Source organism: Megalopta genalis, chromosome 2 (assembly GCF_051020955.1).
Source record: "Megalopta genalis isolate 19385.01 chromosome 2, iyMegGena1_principal, whole genome shotgun sequence".
Classification (NCBI taxonomy): Eukaryota; Metazoa; Arthropoda; class Insecta; order Hymenoptera; family Halictidae; genus Megalopta; species Megalopta genalis.
Window position 1 is genome coordinate 3,403,649 of NC_135014.1, and position 21,163 is coordinate 3,424,811.

The following is a 21,163-nucleotide window of genomic DNA, read 5'->3' on the forward strand; positions in this document are numbered from 1 at the left end:
GTTTTCGATGAGAACGTGAGAGTCGTGCTCATGACGGTCCGAGCACTTCAAAGACGCCACTTGAAAAGAGCGATAAGGCAAGTTTGTAGAAGAAAGATCGGTATGCGAACATAGCACGCACTGTATAGTGAGATTTATAATCATAAAATCTGGAGGAAAAGATTTTCAAAGCTGAACCCGGTCTGGTTCGAAGCGTCGAGCGGTATAGATAGATCTAACGAGTGAGAAAATCGGAAAAGTGATTGTTCTCTTGGTAAATAAATTATTTGGTAAAAGTCTTTTTGGTAAATATCATCTTGCGAGTTAGTAATAACAATTAGAAATTTTCAACCTATGTATTTATTCATATTTTTTATTAGAACAATGGCAAAACGTTCGAACACGAATGAGTCTCATGACACAAGTAGTAGTGAAGATGAGCTCCGGATAGACGTTTATACAGATATGTTAGAAATGTTACACAGAAATGTTACTACAGATATGTAGAAGGTTTTCTTCTACAGTTAGTCCATCGTTTTGATAGCAGCGATAGTGATATCGTCCAAGCAACAAGGCGACGAGAGAAAGAGTTCGCATAGATAGCGATTACAACAACAAAAGAAAATTATAAAACAAACAATAACAAAATTATAAAAAATAAAATATTGATTGTTTTGCAAATTTCTCGGTTTCAGCCAGATTCATATAAGTCCAATATCATTGTAATATGTTAGTTAGTTCCAAACCTATACTAAATAATACGAGGGTCTGTAAATTCTCGAAAAGTGGCGTCCAGAATGGTGCGGAGTGCTAAGGGTTAACACTAAACGTAATGTTGCCGTTCAAATGACCCATTTCCAATTTGTTATTTTAGCATTATTGAACTAACGAAGATACTTTTATGGAAAATGATGGATTACATTTTTTAATCCAGTATATATCTATTTATCAAAATGACCAAAGGTCGAAATAAATGCAACCTTACAATTTTTATAAGATGAAACGAACCAGACACATTTAGTGCTCGGTACATTTATTATTACATTAAAAGTGACTAATGCGTGTTGCTCTGTAAGAACGACAGGACTGAGTTTATTTAGATCGTTCACCATGTTATAACATAAAGGTACTCGAATTAAGAAATATAGTCAATCATTTCCAATGAAAAAGTCTTTATAACTCTAGCAACTTCGAAACAACAACCTCGACAACCAATAATAACAAGTCTTTATACTTTGAGCAACATTAACCCTTTCGGTACGAGCGCGCTGTCCGCCGTGACACTCCCGCTGTTCGGGGTGCCGCGCCGAAAATGCGCACATAACGCAGGGTCAGTCCACTTTTGTACGAAGATTTTCTTAAGCGTTAAGTAATGACTGTACTTGATCCGTTTCTAAATCTTTTGTTTCCTGTAAACATTCTGTAAAGGGCCTACAATATGTTAAAATCTGTGAACAAGTTTCGAAGAAAAATGTAACCTGAAATTTTTTTAATCAATTCAGATCAAACGACAATTATACCTGTAGCTGTTTTTTTTCGGAATCCTTGTAAGAAAAGACTTTATCCGTTTGAGTCCCAGGGATTATTCAGAAAACACGGTCGAAAAATGCCAGAATAATTTCTAATATGTCAGAAATATGGCTCACATGGATGCCAGATGTATTCGGCACTCGTCCGTATTGGTCGTCAAATGGATGCCGGATATATCCGGCGCTCGTACCGAAAGGGTTAAAACAAAAAAAAATATGAAAACGGTCATTTCGATTGGTAGATCTAGTGTTAAAAATAAAGATTACCGTGAACGATTTCGAAGCTTCGGTAAAAACAAGTCCTCGTGTTTTTAGTAACTTTAAAATAAAAGAAGAAAGAGATCGATCAATATAATCGGTAGATTCAGTGTTAAAAATGCAGATTACTGTGAACGATTTCGAAGCTTCCGTAAGAAGAGAAAATAAAGAGAACCTGCTCGTATACGATTGCTGGGCATGTAGCAACCAGCAAGTTAGGTACTTCTCCTCTCGACAGAACTCCCGTCCGAGTCATGCTCGATGGGAAAGAGTCTCGACGGAATTAATTACGTCGACCATCGCGCAGCCGTCGCGACGGAAACTTTCCGGCTTCGGAGCACGTTATTCCGCAGCTCGGCTCGCGCGTCTCCTGCCGAAAAATCCGCGACTCCCGTTCCCAGAGATCGACTGATATGTTAGCCGTTCCTTCTCGGAACTTCGTTTCATCCTCGGCGGCTCTGGCAACGCGTGCTCTCCCAATACCGACGGTCCCGTACCGGACCGCCGTCGACGGAGCAAACCACGACAGAGAATAGACCCAGAGATCGACCCGTTTTCCCGTTTGACGTATCACGTGCTCACTAGGGCGAAAACGTATACACAAAAACTGCGCAAGTACAGTATCTCGGGAGCGGCAGACTCACAGCTCGTTGAGGACCACGCACATGATCCTTTTGATAGAAGGGAAACTTCGTTGTCCTTCTTGGCGAAGGTCTCGCGCTATCGTCCGTTTTCGACGCCCTACGGGAAAGAGGAAACGCGAAGGAACAAGAAAGAAGAGTCTGTCGAGATGGCGCGTTCGAGGGACGTCGGCCTCGGTTGCGTTCGTTTCTGACAGGGGAAAGCTTCGTTCTCGCTAACTTTCGCCCGTGGATAGCGTCTCCGCTTTTCGCCGGTGAACCGTCCACTTTGCGGACCAGGTCCGGCGTGATCGTTGCGAAGTCCTGGCACGCGAGGGTCGCGAGCCCTCTGCAACTTTGTTCCTTCAGCCTGGCCACCGGATGCTTCGCGAGGAAAGAACGAGTCAGCATCATTCGAACTGAAGGCCCGCGAAGATTGAGTCCTGGCATCACGGTCACCTCAGGAGCGACGAGCCGAACGCTGCGACCACGGTCAGAACTATGGCAGATCGCAGCTTGCTGCTGCCGCCGTGCTGCATGGCTGCTGGATTCTCGCCTGGAACAACAGTAACGACGCGTTAAGGATTCTGCTCCTGTCTCGTCGAACTTTGTTGGGCAATCTTTATTTCTGGTGCCTTCCAATTTTTCCGTGATTTCGAACCCTTCCCACTGTGACCTCTTTCGCGACTACATTAATTAACACTTCGTAATTCATTACTTCAAAACGAGATTATATAAATTGCTTGCAGAAACTGCTGATCTGCTGATTCTCTGTCAATATTAATATTATACAGGGTGGGGAATTTTAAACAGGTCACCCGAATAACTCGCTTGTTTTTGAAGATAGGAGAAAATGCATTAGACCAAACTTACTTGGTACCGGGGGGCTCGTAATCTGGTATTACAAATTTTTCTGTAGGTGGAGGCGTCGAGGAGATACGAAGGTCAATTCTGTTTTTTTAAATGGAACAGTAAGTTTTTTTACTTACATTCTGATAGAGCGTTTCGTGGCGAATACAATGAACTATTATGAAGGTCGTTCAAGGTCACCCAAAGTGACACAGAAAAGCAAAGCTAAAATACAATAAAATGGCAAATAATCACACAAATTTGTTTATAAATCTAATCAAGAAATAACGTCATCTATTTACTTGTGTGCAATTTTTATCGTCATAATGTAAAAGCTAAGATCAAGTCCGATGCAACGACCACAACGCTATGACCATATGACATTTAGTACGAAAAGTCCAGAAATATTTACGACATTTCTAATCCTTCGCCGAAATGTATAAATCTCTGAATTTTTCTTCGAATTATTTTCTAAAACAGATAATTTAAAATTACCAATAATGTTTGAGGACACAGATAAGCGTACAATGTGATCGAATGTTTGTTTATCTTTTGTGACCCGTGTCACGTAATACACACACGTGATACACAAGTATTCGAAAAGTACTCTGAGACAATTTATTTTCTCTTGCAGTTGGCTTTGGGTGACCTTGAACGACCTTCATAATAGTTCATTGTATTCGCCTCGAAACGCTCTATCAGAATGTAAGTAAAAAAACTTACTGTTCCATTTAAAAAAACAGAATTGACTTTTGTATCTCCTTGACGCCTCCATCCACAGAAAAATTGGTGATACCAGATTATGAGCCCCACGATACCAAGTAAATTTGGTCTAATGCATTTTCTCGTATCTTCAAAAACAAGCGAGTTATTCAGGTGAACTGTTTAAAATGCCCCACCCTGTATAGGCAGCGTTTACCCATTTTTAAGCCAATCAAATTAGCCCTTTATTTTTGAATGTGTGTTAAATTAAATTAAATAATTTCTCTGATAGGACAAGACGATTTTAATTTCTTCTATGTTTTCATTTACTGTTATTCCCAAACTTTGATAACAGATGAATCAAATTTTGTTTCGATTTACAAAAAATGTTACAAGTTTCATACTCAATTTTGACTTCTACCCATTTATTTTCATCATAATTACACAATATTTGGAGTCTAACCATAATGTGGATATTCTATGTTACAAGTAGACTGCAGATTTCATGCATTTATGACAAAATTGGATAGTTACAATTTAAAATAGCGTAAAAATTCAAAGCATTTCAGAACGTCAATGTATTACTTTTAATCTATTGAAATAATTAAACGAAAAATGAAGTTTCTACTTGGTTTCAATTCCTTGCAATCGATGTAGAATAAAAATCCGCTCTCACACAGTTTTGCCTTTCACCCATTAATATTCATCATAAGTGCATACAGCAAAGTATTTATTGAATTTGAGAGCAGCTTTATACTATGCGAACAATTTCGAACAGCCGGCAGTGAAAAACACGAAAATAGCGACAGATATGGGGCACCGATAATTCCGCAGGAAACGAAATAAAAATAGTTTCATTGTTTTCGGTGCAACGAAATAGAAGAACAGAAATATCGATAGATCGGCATGCTGTTAACGAATGTAATCATTCTAGCACGAGCCATGATTCGCTTCCACGAGAATGCGTCTCTTCGTCCGACTGCGCTGCCAGTAAATTCTAATTAAATATCGTCGGAGCTACGCTTCCGGTGCTATCATATTCCTATCGAATTATGGCCAGTGGAGTCGTTTTACGCGGAGAGAAGCTTCGATGAAATTGCTACACGCCGGCTGAATCATTGTACACATAATCGTGACAAGAGCTAAATTCGATTGGTCATAAAAGGTGGACGATACTTCACCGTTATTCGGTCGTCGACCGTGGAATCTCTAGATTCTCTTTCTATATTTTTCTCGCTCTGTGCCTGAACGGTTCGCGCAACGAAGCGTTCAAAGATTCAATTAAACGTGGACTGCCCTGGAAAAATTTACAACTCTGTTTACGCTCGACGCCGGTAAGCCGATTCTCACAATTAGCTCTGGATCCACAGTCCCGTTAATTGGATCCCTCGAATTCCCGTGAAATAACCCGTCGGGGACATCTTCGTTCCGACGACGGACCAGCGAACACCTATTTTCTCAACCGTCATAGAAGAATCGATTCGAAGTTGTCGTTCCACGGTCGGCCGCCGGAACAGAAGTTCCTCGTGGAATCAGAATCACTCTTTAAAATAGAAGATCTTGCGACGAAATCGAGCGATCCGATTGAATTACTCGCCGACATAATATGGCCCCGAATTCAATAAAACGGGAATCGATAAAATATCCACCGCTTTATTGTTTCGGGACGGGGGCCCTGCTATTTCATATTCGTTCGCGTTTCTTTCGATGGCCGCGTAAAATTCGCTTAACCAGTCATTTGTCTTTCGCATGGTCTGCGAATAAAATGTTCGCTAAATAATTCAGGCGTTTGCACGCGTTATTATTTGAATTCTTATTCGTTATCCAAGCTCTTTTAAGCGCGATGCGTAAGTATAATAGAATAAGTTAACCCTTTGCACTCCGATGTCCCCTCTCGTGGGACATATTGATACTCTTCAATTATTCTAACTTGTCTACTGCTTTAAATTAAGCCTATTCGCTTCTGTCACAAATTAGTGCAGATAGTTTCTCAGCAAGATAAAAATTGTGTGTATTAATCGCAAGATTCAAGAATTACATACACATTCATTTTTCATTGTAATAATTGTAATACGTCGAAGAGGATTCAGCAGAATTTGTAAATTCCTTAGTTGTCTTTTACTGTTTCGCATTCGAACTAACCATTCTCCTCATAAATGTATAAAATTCGCAGTCTAGTTATAACTGACTTGTATAGGTGCGAACATTGGGTATAACGATCAGCTGAGAGATGGTAATTAGATTATTAAAACCATCGAAATATGATTAACACTTTGCACTCCGCTGTCCCATCTCGTGGGACATCGTAATTCTAGCATATCACTCGGATGTCCTTACAACAAACATACTTCTCCTACGATTTAAGTTAAAATGCTCGTGAAACATATTTATAAATTTCGTACATTTTAGTACAATCGTAGAACAACTTGTCGAAAGAAACTGCACCCAGTGCGATCGATGAAACGCATACAATATCGATCTTAAAAGTAGATCGACGCAGCTATTAACCCTTTGCACTCGAAGCCGTTTTAACTGTAAATCTAAATTAATTTTTCTGACTTATGGTGTTTCCATTTTATATGACAAAGTGCATTTTATACGTATGAAATTTATAGTCTCGCGACTCGTACAACAGTTAGACTTTTAACAATTTTTTTACGTCTACACTTTTATAATGTAAAAGTTATCTTGAAACGCGATGCAACAATTTTAATGCTGCCTCAGAGTCACCACTCGAGTGCAAAGCGTTAAGCGGTTAAACAATACATGGCTCTCATTCGTTCAAACTTAACCCTTTGCACTCCGCTGTCCCCTCTCGTGGGACATCGTAATTCTAGCATATCACTCGGATGTCCCCTCTCGTGGGACATTCAAGTTTATTAGTGATTTCAGACATGCATGTTTCCCTGAAGTTTTCTCTTGTAATGGCAGAAGAAATCAAATCAAAATATAGTAAAATTACTAAGATATATATATATATTAGTTCCAAAACCATACTAAATAATACGAGGGAGTCTTCACTTGCGCCATTTAAACGAACATTATTGCTAGACCGTGTATTTTATGCGTTTACAGCAAAATTGGATAATTGCAATTCAAAATAGTGGACACATCGAGAGAATTTAGAAATATCAACGTATTATTTTCAACCTATAAAGTTATTGAAGAAAGGAAGAACTGATAGTTGGTTTACATTTCTTGCAATTGATGGAATTTTTATTTTTCGTACAAATCTGCAGTCTAATTAGATCCGCAGAGTAATAATTATTACATTATGTCTAACAGAATTCAGAAATTTCTTTCTCGTGAAATCTGCCATAACTAGACTAACGGATCTTTGTGCAAAATCTCATTTCCATATGTTTGCTTACGAAAATTCCAATTAAAGAAACCTTCCCTTCCTCGACTAAACGATTACTCATTGTGAAAAGAAAATTAAAATGCTACGTTAACTCATACGTTTTTCTGGGAATTGAAAATCTTATATATGCGATAAATGCATAAAGATCCGCTGTTGAGTCATAACAAACTAACTAAAACTTATAACGAATAAATCAATTATAAATCGAAAAGAAGAAATTCCAAAGAAAGAAATCAATGAATACATCTAAAAGAGCGAAGTTGTTCAGAAAAATCAAGTCGCATATTTCTCATGAAATAAGCTTAGTTAATCCGGCGACTTCGGATCGATATATTAAAAGTCGTTCGCGAAGATGAAGACGGCGACACATAGAGTGCGCTTCTAATCCCGCCGCTGTCATTACTCGCCTCTGTTACCGCAATCTCGAAATCCAACGACCGCTAATTTCCGCGTTCTGATTTTTAATGGAAGCTAACGACGTTTCCGCATCGTAACGAGGTTCCAGGTTAATTTACCCCCGATGTTTGACGTTAATTTCAATCGTGTCGCCTTACATACAATTATACCGGCGAAATCGAATTAAGGGGGACTCCGGCCGGCGGAGGAAGATTACGGATTAGGGAAAAACTAAGAACCGTACATTAATCCGGCCTTGGTCCGGGTTTTATGATGTTTTTCTATCTCTTTCTCGGGGCGTCGTTCATCATACTCGCGTGCCTCCGCTATTCCCGTTGGCCCCCTTTCTCGCCTCTTTTTGCCTCTGTAATTTCCTTAATTGCTGATCCGTACTCGATTCTCACGACCGTAGACCTCGCGCACCCTCCAGCCGCCACGAGCGCTCGATTTTCTACCGAATTTTTCTTCGATTCGTTTTTCGTCTCTCGGAAAGCACGAAATTGATATCAGAACACACTCGACTAATTGATATCGGCACGAGTCTTCTCACGCAGTTATAGAAATAATGCGACTATGCTTTTCCTATTTCAGTTTCTCTAGTATACGAATTTTACAGTTGTAATTTCTATCTTTTGTATTTAGTCTGAAAATATGAACTGACAAATATGTGACAAATTTTTTTTAGCCTTTTCTATAGTAATAAGCTTACAACTGTTCGAAATTGCAACTGGTATTTTTGTTGTCTTATCAGTTATACATTCTGTGTACTTTATTTATCTTGGTCACTTTAACATCTTCGTTACTTTTTCAGATACAAATGTTTCACTTCTAACATTGTCTTAAAATGTTCAGTCCGTTCCCGATAAATTTATCAATTCTTAATAAATAATATTAATTGAGTACTTGGAAAGATGTATTTTCAAGAAATAACGCGTGCTCCAACGCTATATCATGCAGAGACATCGTCTGCAAGCTTCGATCTTTAAAATGGGTCCAAGTTTATCGATGTACCATGTGTCTCTATTATATCGCAATATTTGAAATATTTTATTGAAATTGTTTCGAAAATTGCTGTAGTGAAACATTGTATTTTAGAAAAGTTTTAACACTTTTGTCGCAATCTTTCATTCTAAGATATTAAATAGACTGAAGCCCAAAATAACAACAACATCAGAAGAATCTAACAACATAGCCGTATTGCTTCGAAACGATTGATATCATTAAAAGGAACTATACGTTGCAAAATCAGCTCTTGTTTCTCAGAATTAATGCACATGATTTTCGTTTTGCATAAAATCTATTGAGTTCTTCGTAAAGTACTTTCGTCTCAAACAAATTTCGTTCTGCAAGGATCTTAAATAACCACTTTAATGAGCGTAATGCCAATAATGCTAACAGCTACTAGAAAAGATAAAAATAAAAAGGAAAACAAAAGAGAAGATAAAAAGACATTGAAAGAACGTTTTTGGTTTTCTCGTGAAAGAACGAAATTACATTTCGAACAAGCTGATATAATAATAATTTAAGGAGCAAGAGCAATAAACGAATTCGTAAGACGACCTAACATTTCTTTGAAAACATTTCCATTCGACGTTTCCCAGTCTCCGACGTTTTCTAAAGCGAGTAATGAGGTTAGCGTAATTAATATCATTAAGCGGGTATTAGTGTCACTAATTCGCAGCAGAATGAGAAAGGAAGCAATTCCTCGGGGGAAGCGAAGCGAGCGGAAGCCGGGAAAGCAAGACGGCGTTTTCCTCAAATTCTTATTGCTTGGTCCACGAAACTGTGCCGTTCCCGATGGCTCCACGAGTTTGCAGTTTGAGTGTTGACCAGTGTGGCTAAGAAAATAAGTTCCACAAGAAGTGGAAAACGTGACGTATGCGCCGAAAGGTACTCAAAATCGGGAAATTAGAAGTTCCCGAAGTCATTTGAAGTAACTTTTCCCGTTTACGAATTATTAACCTTTTAGGTACGGCTGAATTCTGCGCGAGGCTATTTCTCTGGGCGGCAGAGTCTGATATGTACTGTACAGGGTGTCCCAAAAATGTTTCGCAATCCGAAAGTGGAGGATTCCTCGGGCCATTTGAAGCAACTTTTTCCTTTACAAAAATGTTCTCCGAGGCACCGTTAACGAGTTATTAACGAAAAACAGTGACCAATGAGAGGCGAGCTCGGCTGGCGCGAGGCGATCGAGCCAATGAGCGGAACTGGGCTTCGCGCGCTGGTTGGCTGGGCCGCCTCGCGTCAGCCGTACTCGATTCTTATTGGTCACTGTTTTTCGTTAATAACTCGTTAACGGTGCCTCGGAGAACATTTTTGTAAAGGAAGAAGTTGCTTCAAATGATCCGAGGAACCCGCCATTTCCAGATTGCGAGACATTTTTGGGACACCCTGTAGACTGTTGTAAATCGATGCGAAGACAAAAGAAGTGTGAAACAATACATACGAAGACGATTATTTGATTCCAACGATGAGCGAGTGAGTTACTAGAGCAAGCCACTATAGCGGCGCGTCGTGCCTAAAAGGTTAATGAAAAACAGTGAACAATGAGAGACGAGATCTGCTTATGCGAGGCGGCCGAACCAATGAGCGGAACTGGATTTCGTTCGCTCGTTGGCCCGGCTGCCTTGCGCCAGCCGAACTCGCTTCTCATTGGTCACTATTTTTCGTTAATAACTCGCAAACAAAGCTGCTGGTTGCATTTGCGCCAAGGGAAAAGTTATTTCAAATAACTTCAGGAACCCCTCATTTCCCGATTTTGAGGAACTTTTAGGATACGCTGTATAACGTTCACGCGGTAAATGCGCCACGTCGCCGTGCGGGACTCCCTCGCATGCGTCGCCTGCCCCCACTCCTTGCGTAACTTATTTTCTGGACCCCACTAATGTTGATGGCCTTATTAACGTGGTCAGCCGAAGCGAATTTAATTCCCGGCAATTTGTAATATTGACTGCGAGAATTATTTTCCGGGCGTGACTAGGTGCTCCGCCAACTCGACGAGCTCTCGAGTGCCACTCGCCGGTGCTGCGGTTCGTGCTCCTTGAGTTACATGATAAATATACAAGGTAATCTTTGCGTTACCGCCACGGCGATGCTTTAATTACAATTCTCGCGCGCGTTTCGACGAAGCTCCGCAAACAGATTTAACGAAGCAGGACGATCATTTTTCTTCGGAAGATCTTCGCGTCTTCTTAACGATTATTTACCGCCGATTCTTCGCGGATTATTTATACCTCCGTGTTGCCTCGCTGTTTATACAGGGTAAGCAGTTCGAAACGGATCGTCCGGATGATTTAGAGGGAATCCTGGTCTTCTTGACAAGTCCTTAATCTTTGACTTTCTATGTGTTTTCTAGTTTTACACATTTCAAGTGTGACAATGTTGCGTGACGATTTCATTTCGTCTGCACGCATTATTGTATTTTGTTATTTTAGAAATGTTCTTGAACTCTTTTGACTAAACAAATTTTTCACTACATTCATAACTGTTTACATTATTTTTAATTACGTTAGATTTCAATCACATGGTAATTAAAATACGTTGTAATTCAGTTGCATAATTCGAACCTTTCGGTTCATTCGATTGCTAATTACTTTAATCACGAGTGTCACTCAAATACAATGCGATTGAAATACAAATGTAATTGAATTACAGTCCTTCAAGTTGCAGTTGAGAACTTTTGAAAAAGTGAGATATACATATTTATGTTTTTCTTTCGTATACTTATTTTTTATCTTTCCTGCGTATTTTTTATCTGTTATTACCTATTAATTTATTATTTTTTAATTCGTAATTTTAATTCAATTATAACGCCATTCGTAATTTTAATTCAATTACACTGTAATTCGTATTTTTAATTCAATTACATTGTAATTCGTAATTAATATAATTCAATTACATTCGAAAAATCGTAATTCCAAATTAATGTAATTTAATTACATTGTAATCCGTGATTATTGTAATTTAATCACTTAGTATTTCGTAATCGTACTTCAATTTTAATTCGAAATTACATTGTGAATGAAAATTTGAATTACAAATTATAATGTAATTGATTTACTTTGTAATTTATTAATTTATTAAGTGTTAGTTAATTAATATAGTGATGGTACTGTTTTTTAAGGACATATTATGTCACAGTGAATAAAAGGCAACCTCTCAAATAATTTATTCCTTTTACTTTGTCGCACAACTGATATATTAGAAACACTTTAACGATAATCGTCATGCAGTACACCGTGAATTACGATGCAATTTATACGGGCACCATTTGAAACCTGTTACAAGCAGTAACATTTTATTGCATTTAATCTTTCGTCCTCTCTTAGGAGACATCGTAAATTTAGTTAGCGACCGCGGTTAACGCTTTTAATGGCACATTAAAAGATTGTCGTTAATATTTGCCGGATTTAATATTTTATTTGTTACAAACAGGGCAAAGTTAGATCGTATAATATGCTGCGCGAAATACGAAAACGACGTTAATCACGGTCATCGGTTGGAATAGAGGAAATGCGAGAATATATACGAACGTGGGATTTCGACTCGTGTTTTTCGAACAAGGGTTTGCGTTCGTTTGCGTCTGTTTGCAGAAGAGAATTGTTGGGCCGGTGTGGAAAACTCCTCGCGTATGAGAGTTTCTTTCAGATTGAACGCGCTCGTACGAATGTTTGCCGGCGAGTGTTTGCTGATTAAATACCTGCGTGTATGAGAACGTTTGTCTTTCGATGCTTGTCATTAAATGCGCGCGTATGAATGAATGTTGGAAACCCGACATAGCAAAATTCCCAGTTCCATTTCCGAATCTTATATCTGAGCCGTTTATTTTGAAAGTGGCATAAGTCACTTTTTCAAAAAAATCGAGTTAATGGTAACACTAATTACAATTGAACGGTATCTTTTCATTTCAAAAAAAATTGCAATCAATAAGTTCAGAACTATTGAGATTTGTTCGAGAGAAGTTTTGCTAATTAACGGTATAACAAACATGTTTATTTTGAAAGTGGCTCAAGTCACTTTACCGTAATGAAAAGTGGTGATTTTTTAATGTTTATACGAAATTATTTACACTGAGAAAAATATCAGTATCCTGAGATAACAAATACAAGTAAATCTTCTCGAAAGTTAGCATCCATATTTTTAAACGTGTTAAAACGCAAACTCTTAAATGTATCGACTTAAAAACAAAGTGACTGATGCCACTTTTAAAATAAATTTATAGGATGGTGTGAAATCATAGTGTCTTAAGTGACATTATCGAAAATTTTGTCTTATGTCTTAAAATATGATCTATACGTACCGAAAATGTTAAAAAGATAAGCAAAATAGATCATAAAGTTATTTTAAATTAACCGAGCCCTTAATTATCTTGAGAATAAATTTGGTCAGCAAACAATACACGTGTTAGCAAACAATAATCCTTGTTTCTCACAATAAGGAAAATGTGATTTACGCCACTATGATTCCAGCCCACTGAATTATGACTAGACTTGCGGATCTCCATGGAAAATAAAAATTGTCTGCAATTTTGCAAGATAAAGGAATTATGCACAAGTTTCTCAATATCGCTTAATCTTGTCTCTCTAATCTTGTCATAATTGCATAAAATCCGCAGTGAAACTATGACACTTCGAAAATTGAATATTTTTCTTTTCATAATCTGTATCAATGCGAAATTATACCAAATTCTATCTAATTAGAGTAATTATTTCCAACGTTATATCATTTTATACAATTTTATTTTAAGCGTTAGTTAGTATTACTTCACGAATATTCAAGTTGCTGATTGCTGGTATGTGAAAATTCTCTGATCGATAACCTTTTAACATATGTCAATCGTTGGCAGGAACCTCCTGAAAATCAACTGTTATGGTGTCCTTGATAACATATATTACCCAATAAACATCATTTTTATCTTTTATGTAGGTATATAAATCGCATGATTAATGATGTAACGAGTCTAGACCTTTCCGAACGAAATACGAGGGTCACTCCACCCAAGTTACCCTATTTCTTCCGAAAGAGATAAATCGTTGCTGTTTAGTGACAATACAGGTTGTTACAAAAATAGTGATTCAAACCTTTAACGATTTATAGTATTAGTTTATAGTATGATTATATAGTTATAGTATTCGCAGGTTTGTATTACATTTCCATTTATAAAATAATCCTTGTTGACGCAAGTCTAATAATATTATCACGTCATCGAATAATATTAGATATTATTATGGGTACCCATAAGTAATCAATTATTTTGCATTCATAGACATTTTTTTAAAATAATATTTTTATTTTTTAATCGATTATATAATCACCGTCATTATCGATAATTTGTTGCCATCGTTTCTGTACAAGTTCACTCCCACCTTTGTAAAAGACTGGCGGACATGATTCAAAATAAGATTCAAGGTGTATTTTAACATCGGTTAAATAATTAACGGTTTTATTTCGTAGCGAATGCTTCAGAGACCTGAAAAAATGGTAGTCCGACGATGGTAGAACTTCCCAGCCTAACTGCTTAATTTTTTCTTGAACGAATTTCGCTGTATGAGGTCGTGCATAATCATTATTGACCTCAACATTAGTGACATAATCATTATTGACCTCAGCAACCTATATCTCTTGTCTATATACCTTCCCAATATTCCATTTAGGCGGTTTTATATGGTTGACCAAGTATAGACTCAAGGCTTCTTGATAATTCCTGTATACTTAACCTTGGATCAGACCTTATTAGAGATTTTAAGGCATCATTATCGAATTGAACTAGGCGTCCACTCATCTGCATATGTATCACAAATTCTCCTGATTGTTTCTGTTACTACTAAATCCGTACACAATTACGAATACGGCTTTCAGAAGGTACAAAATCCGCCATTTTGTTGCAAGGCTATAAAAAATTATACTATTGGGAATAAATTACTAACAAACTGGTTGAAGAATAACACTAAAAAAAATTGTGCTTACACTTGTCCGGTTGTCACAGAACTAATGAAAAATAAGGTCTTGGGAAAATAATTGATTTCTCATGGGTACTCTTAGTATTATAAAAGTCGAATTTCTGTCGAAAGAATCGACTTTTGGACCCATGACATTCTTTACTGCTTGTAGTGAGTACTATGAATACTTAAAGTCTTGAATCTCTTTCTTTTAACAGCCAGTATAGAATCATTATTAATCTAGACGTATCGTAAACTTAAGGTCTTGAACCACATTTTTTTAACACCCTCTATAGAATCAGTATTAGTCTTAGAGTGATGACGACCGTCAAATTGACTCCTAACACCAGTGATGATGTACGTCAAATTGACTTAGTATCACTAGAAAACTTGATAGCAAATTAACTCTGTAACAATAAATGATGCCTTAAGACCAAACTGACTCTGTACTGCTAATGATACCACTATTGATATGGAGTCAGTTCGATATCAAGTCACCATTATTGATACGGAGTTAATTTGGCATCAAGTCACCATTACTGATACGGAGCCAATTTGACATCAAATCGCTGTAATTGATATGGAGTCAACTTGACATCAAATCACTATAATTGATACGGAGTCAAATTGACATCAAGTCACCATTATTGATACAGAGTTAATTTGGCATCAAGTCACCATTATTAATACGGAGTCAATTTGACGTCAAATCGCTATAATTGATACGGAGTCAAATTGACATCAAGTCACCATTATTGATACAGAGTTAATTTGGCATCAAGTCACCATTATTGATACAGAATTAATTTGGCATCAAGTCACCATTACTAATACGGAGTCAATTTGACATCAAATCACTATAATTGATACGGAGTCAAATTGACATCAAGTCACCATTATTGATACAGAGTTAACTTGGCATCAGGTCACCATTACTGATAAGGAGCCAATTTGACATCAAGTCGCTATAATTGATACGGAGTCAACTCGACATCAAGTCACCATTATTGATCCAGAGTTAATTTGGCATCAAATCACCATTACTGATACGGAGCCAATTTATTCGACAAAATAGTGGTCACTGCTCGAAGGTTAGCCTCGACATATAGTAAATTTAAACTCTTGAGCCAGTTCATTTGAACAGTTCGCACAATAGAGCATGCTGGAAAGACTATTATTGGTGCGGCAGGTTGTGCAGTCTGACCCCGATAAAAATCTGTTTCTGATGCTCGCTAGCTCGTCGCCGTTGCTGCAGGCGATTCTTGGCTCGGCGAGAGCGCCGGGCACGTTGAAGGGCGAAGAGGAAGAGGAGTTTGTTGCTCGCGACACACTCGACCCCCGTCTCGGCTTGGAACGGAACGGTTCGCCAGAAACGACTTGCACGACCACTAAAAAACCCGTATGCGAAATGAGCTGCCAAGCACCCACGGGAGATTCCTTCTGTCTATTATACATGACCGCGTGCGCCGCGCGCTGCTCGCCACGCCGGTTCCGTTAACTACGTCTCGCGAGGAGAGCTTTGCAAACTCCTCACGCTCGACGCCGTCCGGGGCGGCCTTGGGAAGGCCATGGGAGGTTGGGGCGACACGGGTTCACCGTCTCCAGCCTCCCGGTTCCCGGCACGAGCAGACACCATGACTCGAACGGAGCGGACCGGCTCGAATAGATAGAGAGAGAGGGGCGTCCTAGTCCTCGAGAGCTTGCGGCTAGGGTTATTAATGGGCCAGGCGTGACATCCCGCGAAATAACGTCTTTCCACGAAGCTACCAAGACCGAGAGCCAGGTAGCTGCGAACTCTATAGTTAGTCGGTTGTCTCCTCATAGGCGTTAACTGGGCCAAGAACTGCTCATTTTCGAGAAACGAGGGCTTCCCTGTCTTCCTATTCCGTCCACCTTCGGCAAACCCTTACTCCTTCCTGTTCACCGTTTTTTTTCTTATTTTTCCGGTTGATCCGCTTACATTCGACCCTGCTCCCATCGGCTTTCATTACGTTTTTACCTCCGCCGCGTTGCGCCGACAACTTGTGAACCACCCTCTTCGCTCGTTTAAAGTCCCATCCACCCACCTCTTCGGGTTTGATAATTATCTTTAACCGAGGCGGCTGCGCTCGCCCGGCCGTCGCCTTTGGCCCCGAGGCGGGACAAGGATTGCGGTATGATCTCGGTTTCTTCAGGATTTCCAGGCACATTCGTTTTACATGTTCAGCTTCTGCGGAATAGGGGATTTTATTCGCCACCACTACGGAGTTTGTTCGAACGAATCCGACGAGTTGGATTTGCACGGAATTTTCCTTTGTGCAACTTAACCTTTTAGGCCCGACGCGCCACTATTGTGGCTTTCGCGGATGTCATCTCTCTGGACGACGCGCCTTTCCATCGTTTGAACCAAATAATCGTCTTCGTATGCATTGTTTCACACTTCTTTTGTCTTCGCATCGATTTACAACAGTCTACAGGGTGTCCCAAAAATGTCTCGCAATCCGGAAATAGCGGGTTCCTCGGATCATTTGAAGCAACTTCTTCCTTTACAAAAATTTTCTCCGACGCATCGTTAACGAGTTATTAACGGAAAACAGTGACCAATAAGAATCGAGTACGGCTGACGCGAGGCGGCCCGGCCAACCAGCGCGCGCAGCCCAGTTCCGCTCATTGGCTCGATCGCCTCGCGCCAGCCGAGCTCGCCTCTCATTGGTCACTGTTTTTCGTTAATAACTCGTAAACGGTGCCTCGGAGAAAATTTTTGTAAAGGAAGAAGTTGCTTCAAATGGCCCGAGGAATCCGCCACTTTCGGATTGCGAGACATTTTTGGGACACCCTGTATATACAGACAGAATATACAGTATCAGACTCTGTACAGTACATATCGGACTCTGCCGTCCAGAAAAATAGCCTCGCGCAGAATTCAGCCGTACCTAAAAGGTTAACGTACGATTATTTTCGCTTGTACATCATTCCGGAATTGAACATTCAGGTTTTAGCTTGTTTTCGCGTGATTGCGAAGAGAACATTGACCTCGGTCGATTTTCCGCTGGTAGAAGACGTTGTTTGTGCATACAAATTGCATTATAGTTCTTTAAATTGCACACTTTAACGGCGAATCTTTATGGCGAAAAAATAACTCTGAGTATGTTTGGGATCTATCATAATTTTATTGATTTATATTTAAATCGATAAAGGGCAATCACAAAAAAGAAATGTAACTAATTAATGAGTATTAATTAAAATGATGTTTTATTTACTGATAGGGGTGACGTTTCTTCTGTGTAACTTTTACATTGCACGACAAATATTTAAGAACAGATAGTTAGTAATGAACTTTATCGATTTCCTTACGAATTATAAATGGTCTATCTCTTTATATGGTACATATTATAAAATAAAATAAAATAGATGTGTGAAATAAAAAATAAAACAAGAAAATAATATAAAATAGGATATAGACTAAAATATAATAAATTAAACTCAAATAAAATACAATAATTTATACAACGTATTTAGAATTATACTATTATTAAACTGTTAATACTATTCATAACAACTAAAGTAAATTCTTCCCATTCGTCCCTCAGCGTGGAAACAAAAATGGATAACTTGGAAAAGGATGAAACGCAAGGCTCGAATAATCGTATCTCCTCTCCCCAAGTTGTCCATTTTTGTTTCCAAGCTGAGGGATAATTGAGGAGAATTTACTGTATATATTTGGTTTTCTATTGTCTTCGTTTCTCTCTTCGCTATCCTACCTCCAGCCCCCGTCTCTCTTCGCCTATATTCCAGACGGATAACTAATATTTTAAGCAATATTCGAAGTATATTTCCTCTTTAAATATTACCGATCTCGAAGAATTTCTTCTCGCATGAACGATCACAAACATCGGAACCTGATTCGTCTGAATGTCCCCAAGTACGAAGCAAATTCAAGCATGAAACGCGACCTTGCGACCCTTATTACCAGACCGGCCTACATTATCCAGCAACCCCTAAAGCATTCTACGCTCGAATTAGTTCAGGAAACAGCGCGATCATCGACAACTTCTACACCGGTTACGATAATTTCCCGGAAAGTTTCTAGCAATTGAGACAATTGAAACAGATAAGAATAGTCTGCGAGGGGTGAGATCGGAGCTGCTAGAGGGGTCGAGAGAAGCGAAAGGGGTGAAGGGAAGATTTGTGAAAGCCCTCAGGCGGATCGTGTCGAGTAATGAACTTCGCCTCCGGTGAGGATCACATTTAATTAATAACCGCCGCGAATCCCATGGGTAATAAATATTAATTACAAAAAAATGCCGGGTCGATGGAGGATACGACTCCTCGTGCTCTGTCGAGATGAACTTCAAGTCATCGTGATCTTCGGTAAAGGGAAAAGTTTGTTCTCGCGGATCGATAAATAGGACGGAGTTTATTCGTTACTGGCGTGTAATACTGTTACGAAGGGTGCAAATCATTTCCGTAAATGTCGGCATTAATTAATATAGTCCGAGCACGATGCTCACTGTATCCAATTAAAAATATTACTTACGAATAGACAGTAGATCTTTATGCGAAATAAAAATTGTCGGTATTTATTGCAAGCTCCAGGAAGTACGTACATATTTATTTCGACTCATTCTTGTTATAAATGCATTAAATTTACTGTCAAATTATGATTTATTTCCCTCTATGATATTTTGCTTCATTTCTTTGCCGAATATTGACCGTAAATATTAGCAAACATTAGTAGATCGCTGTTCCGTTGATTTTTGGACAAATAAAAATTCGATTGGGTTTCTAATAATTTTGATACGTCTGAAGCAATGCGTCGGTGTTCTTAAGTTCTTTCGAACTTCTCAAATTAATTTACACTAAATTGGGTTGTTTGGATAGTAATTTCGCTTTTTTACCAAAAAAGAATCATGACTGTACGACAGCTTCGAATGGAATATTGTCAATATTCAAATATTGACAAATATACCGGACATCGGTAAAAGTAATCAAAGAATAACGATGTTTTAAATAATGAATGCCTTATGAAATTCTCTTTCATATAAACAAGAAGTGCAAAATGATGCGCCAATCTAATTCTACATAAACGATCTATTTGTATTTTAGTCTTATTTTAGTCTCATATATGTATCAACTAATGAAATCACGTAAAATTAACTTTTACTACAACAGTAAAATAGAAATAAGAATAAGTTAAGAGTTCGATGAAAATATAGCTGGACTTTCAACGAAACTAAACGACACGAAATTGAAAAGAGAAAGAGAAGGTGCTCGCGAATACAATTGAATTGCTCAAGGAAATATAATCACAAAGTAATTCAATTACATTGTAACTTGTATTTCAGATCGATATTGAATTCAATTGCGAAGTGATCCAACTACATACCTTGTAATTTGATCGCATTGTATTTGAATTACATCGTATTTCCATCAGACTTGCATTGACTAATCATTCAAATGATTAATAATCGAATTAACTCAAAGGGGTTTCAATGACTCAATCGAGTCACAATCTAATCCAATTATGCAGTTGAATTACAATGTAATTCGCTCGGCACAACACTGATACGCGTAAAAGTCCTCAGTTCAGCCATCAACAACGAAAAGTACCCAAATCGTCCGATCTGCAACGACAAGAAATTCGTTGCATTTCTATCGTGCATTCATTGAGAACGCTGCCGCGGCCAGAACGGCATGACTTCCACGAAGCGAAGAAGCGCAGTGATAATTCAACATTCCGCTGGCCGAAGATCTTGATATTCTACGCGGCCGGTCCCCGCAATCTGCATAAACGTTACGAAATCCTCGGTCCATGGTGATTTCCGTTGGTCAGATACCGAAACGGGCGATCTTCCTGAGACCGCGGCGCGGCAATGGGCAGCGCGGAGAGCGGCCCCCGGAATCTGGTGGCCCGATTTTCCACCGTCGAAACTGTCCGACGATTACGTTTCACCGTGGTGGCCGTCGGATCGATCGTAATTCGCATCCTCCTGGCGGCGTTTTCACGGAGAACGGCCACCGCGTGGTCCACTGCACGGTGGAACGCACGTACGACGACGCGAGTCGACGCTAGGCGAGGAACATTCGGCGAAACGCGCAGAATTTCCGAGCCCGGGACCCTGCTCGGTGGTCGGAGCTGATTTTGAATGCGGCACACAACCCTCCGACCACTTGTCAAGCAAATTCGCATTACTTCCAGCATTATGGTCGCCCTTGTAGTTACCTGCATACAACACCCCGGGTAATAACTCTCCCGCTGAAGCACGGCCGTGGACGGAGCGGGGGTGGAGACGTGTTCTTTGCCCCGAACGCTTCGGGCGGTCGTGAGAGAAGTCGCGATTCACCGTCGGGTCGCGTCGCGTCGCGTCGTTCCCGGTGCATGAATGCGACTGCGGGAATCGCTGCGGAAAGAACCGGCTTGGTCACCTCCGTCGCCCGGTGGTTCCGACCATCTCGGAACCGATTTGCGTTTTACGCGGTCCCACGAATCTTTACCACGAGATGCGGAAGTAATCTTGGCTACACAGCTGTCCTTAACCCTCGCGCGAACGC

The 21,163-nt window shown here is 39.4% G+C and overlaps 1 protein-coding gene across 1 annotated transcript in view; it reads right to left on the minus strand.

Annotated features, from left to right (window-relative positions):
- Positions 1–503: 503 nt before the first annotated feature.
- The window catches only part of LOC117228025 (opioid-binding protein/cell adhesion molecule), a 722,263-nt gene continuing 701,603 nt past the window's right edge, over positions 504–21,163 (minus strand). The window contains exon 10 of the mRNA XM_076528700.1: positions 504–2,942. Coding sequence (XP_076384815.1) covers positions 2,842–2,942 — 101 coding nt within the window. The 3' untranslated portion in view covers positions 504–2,841. The remainder of the gene's footprint in view (positions 2,943–21,163) is intronic.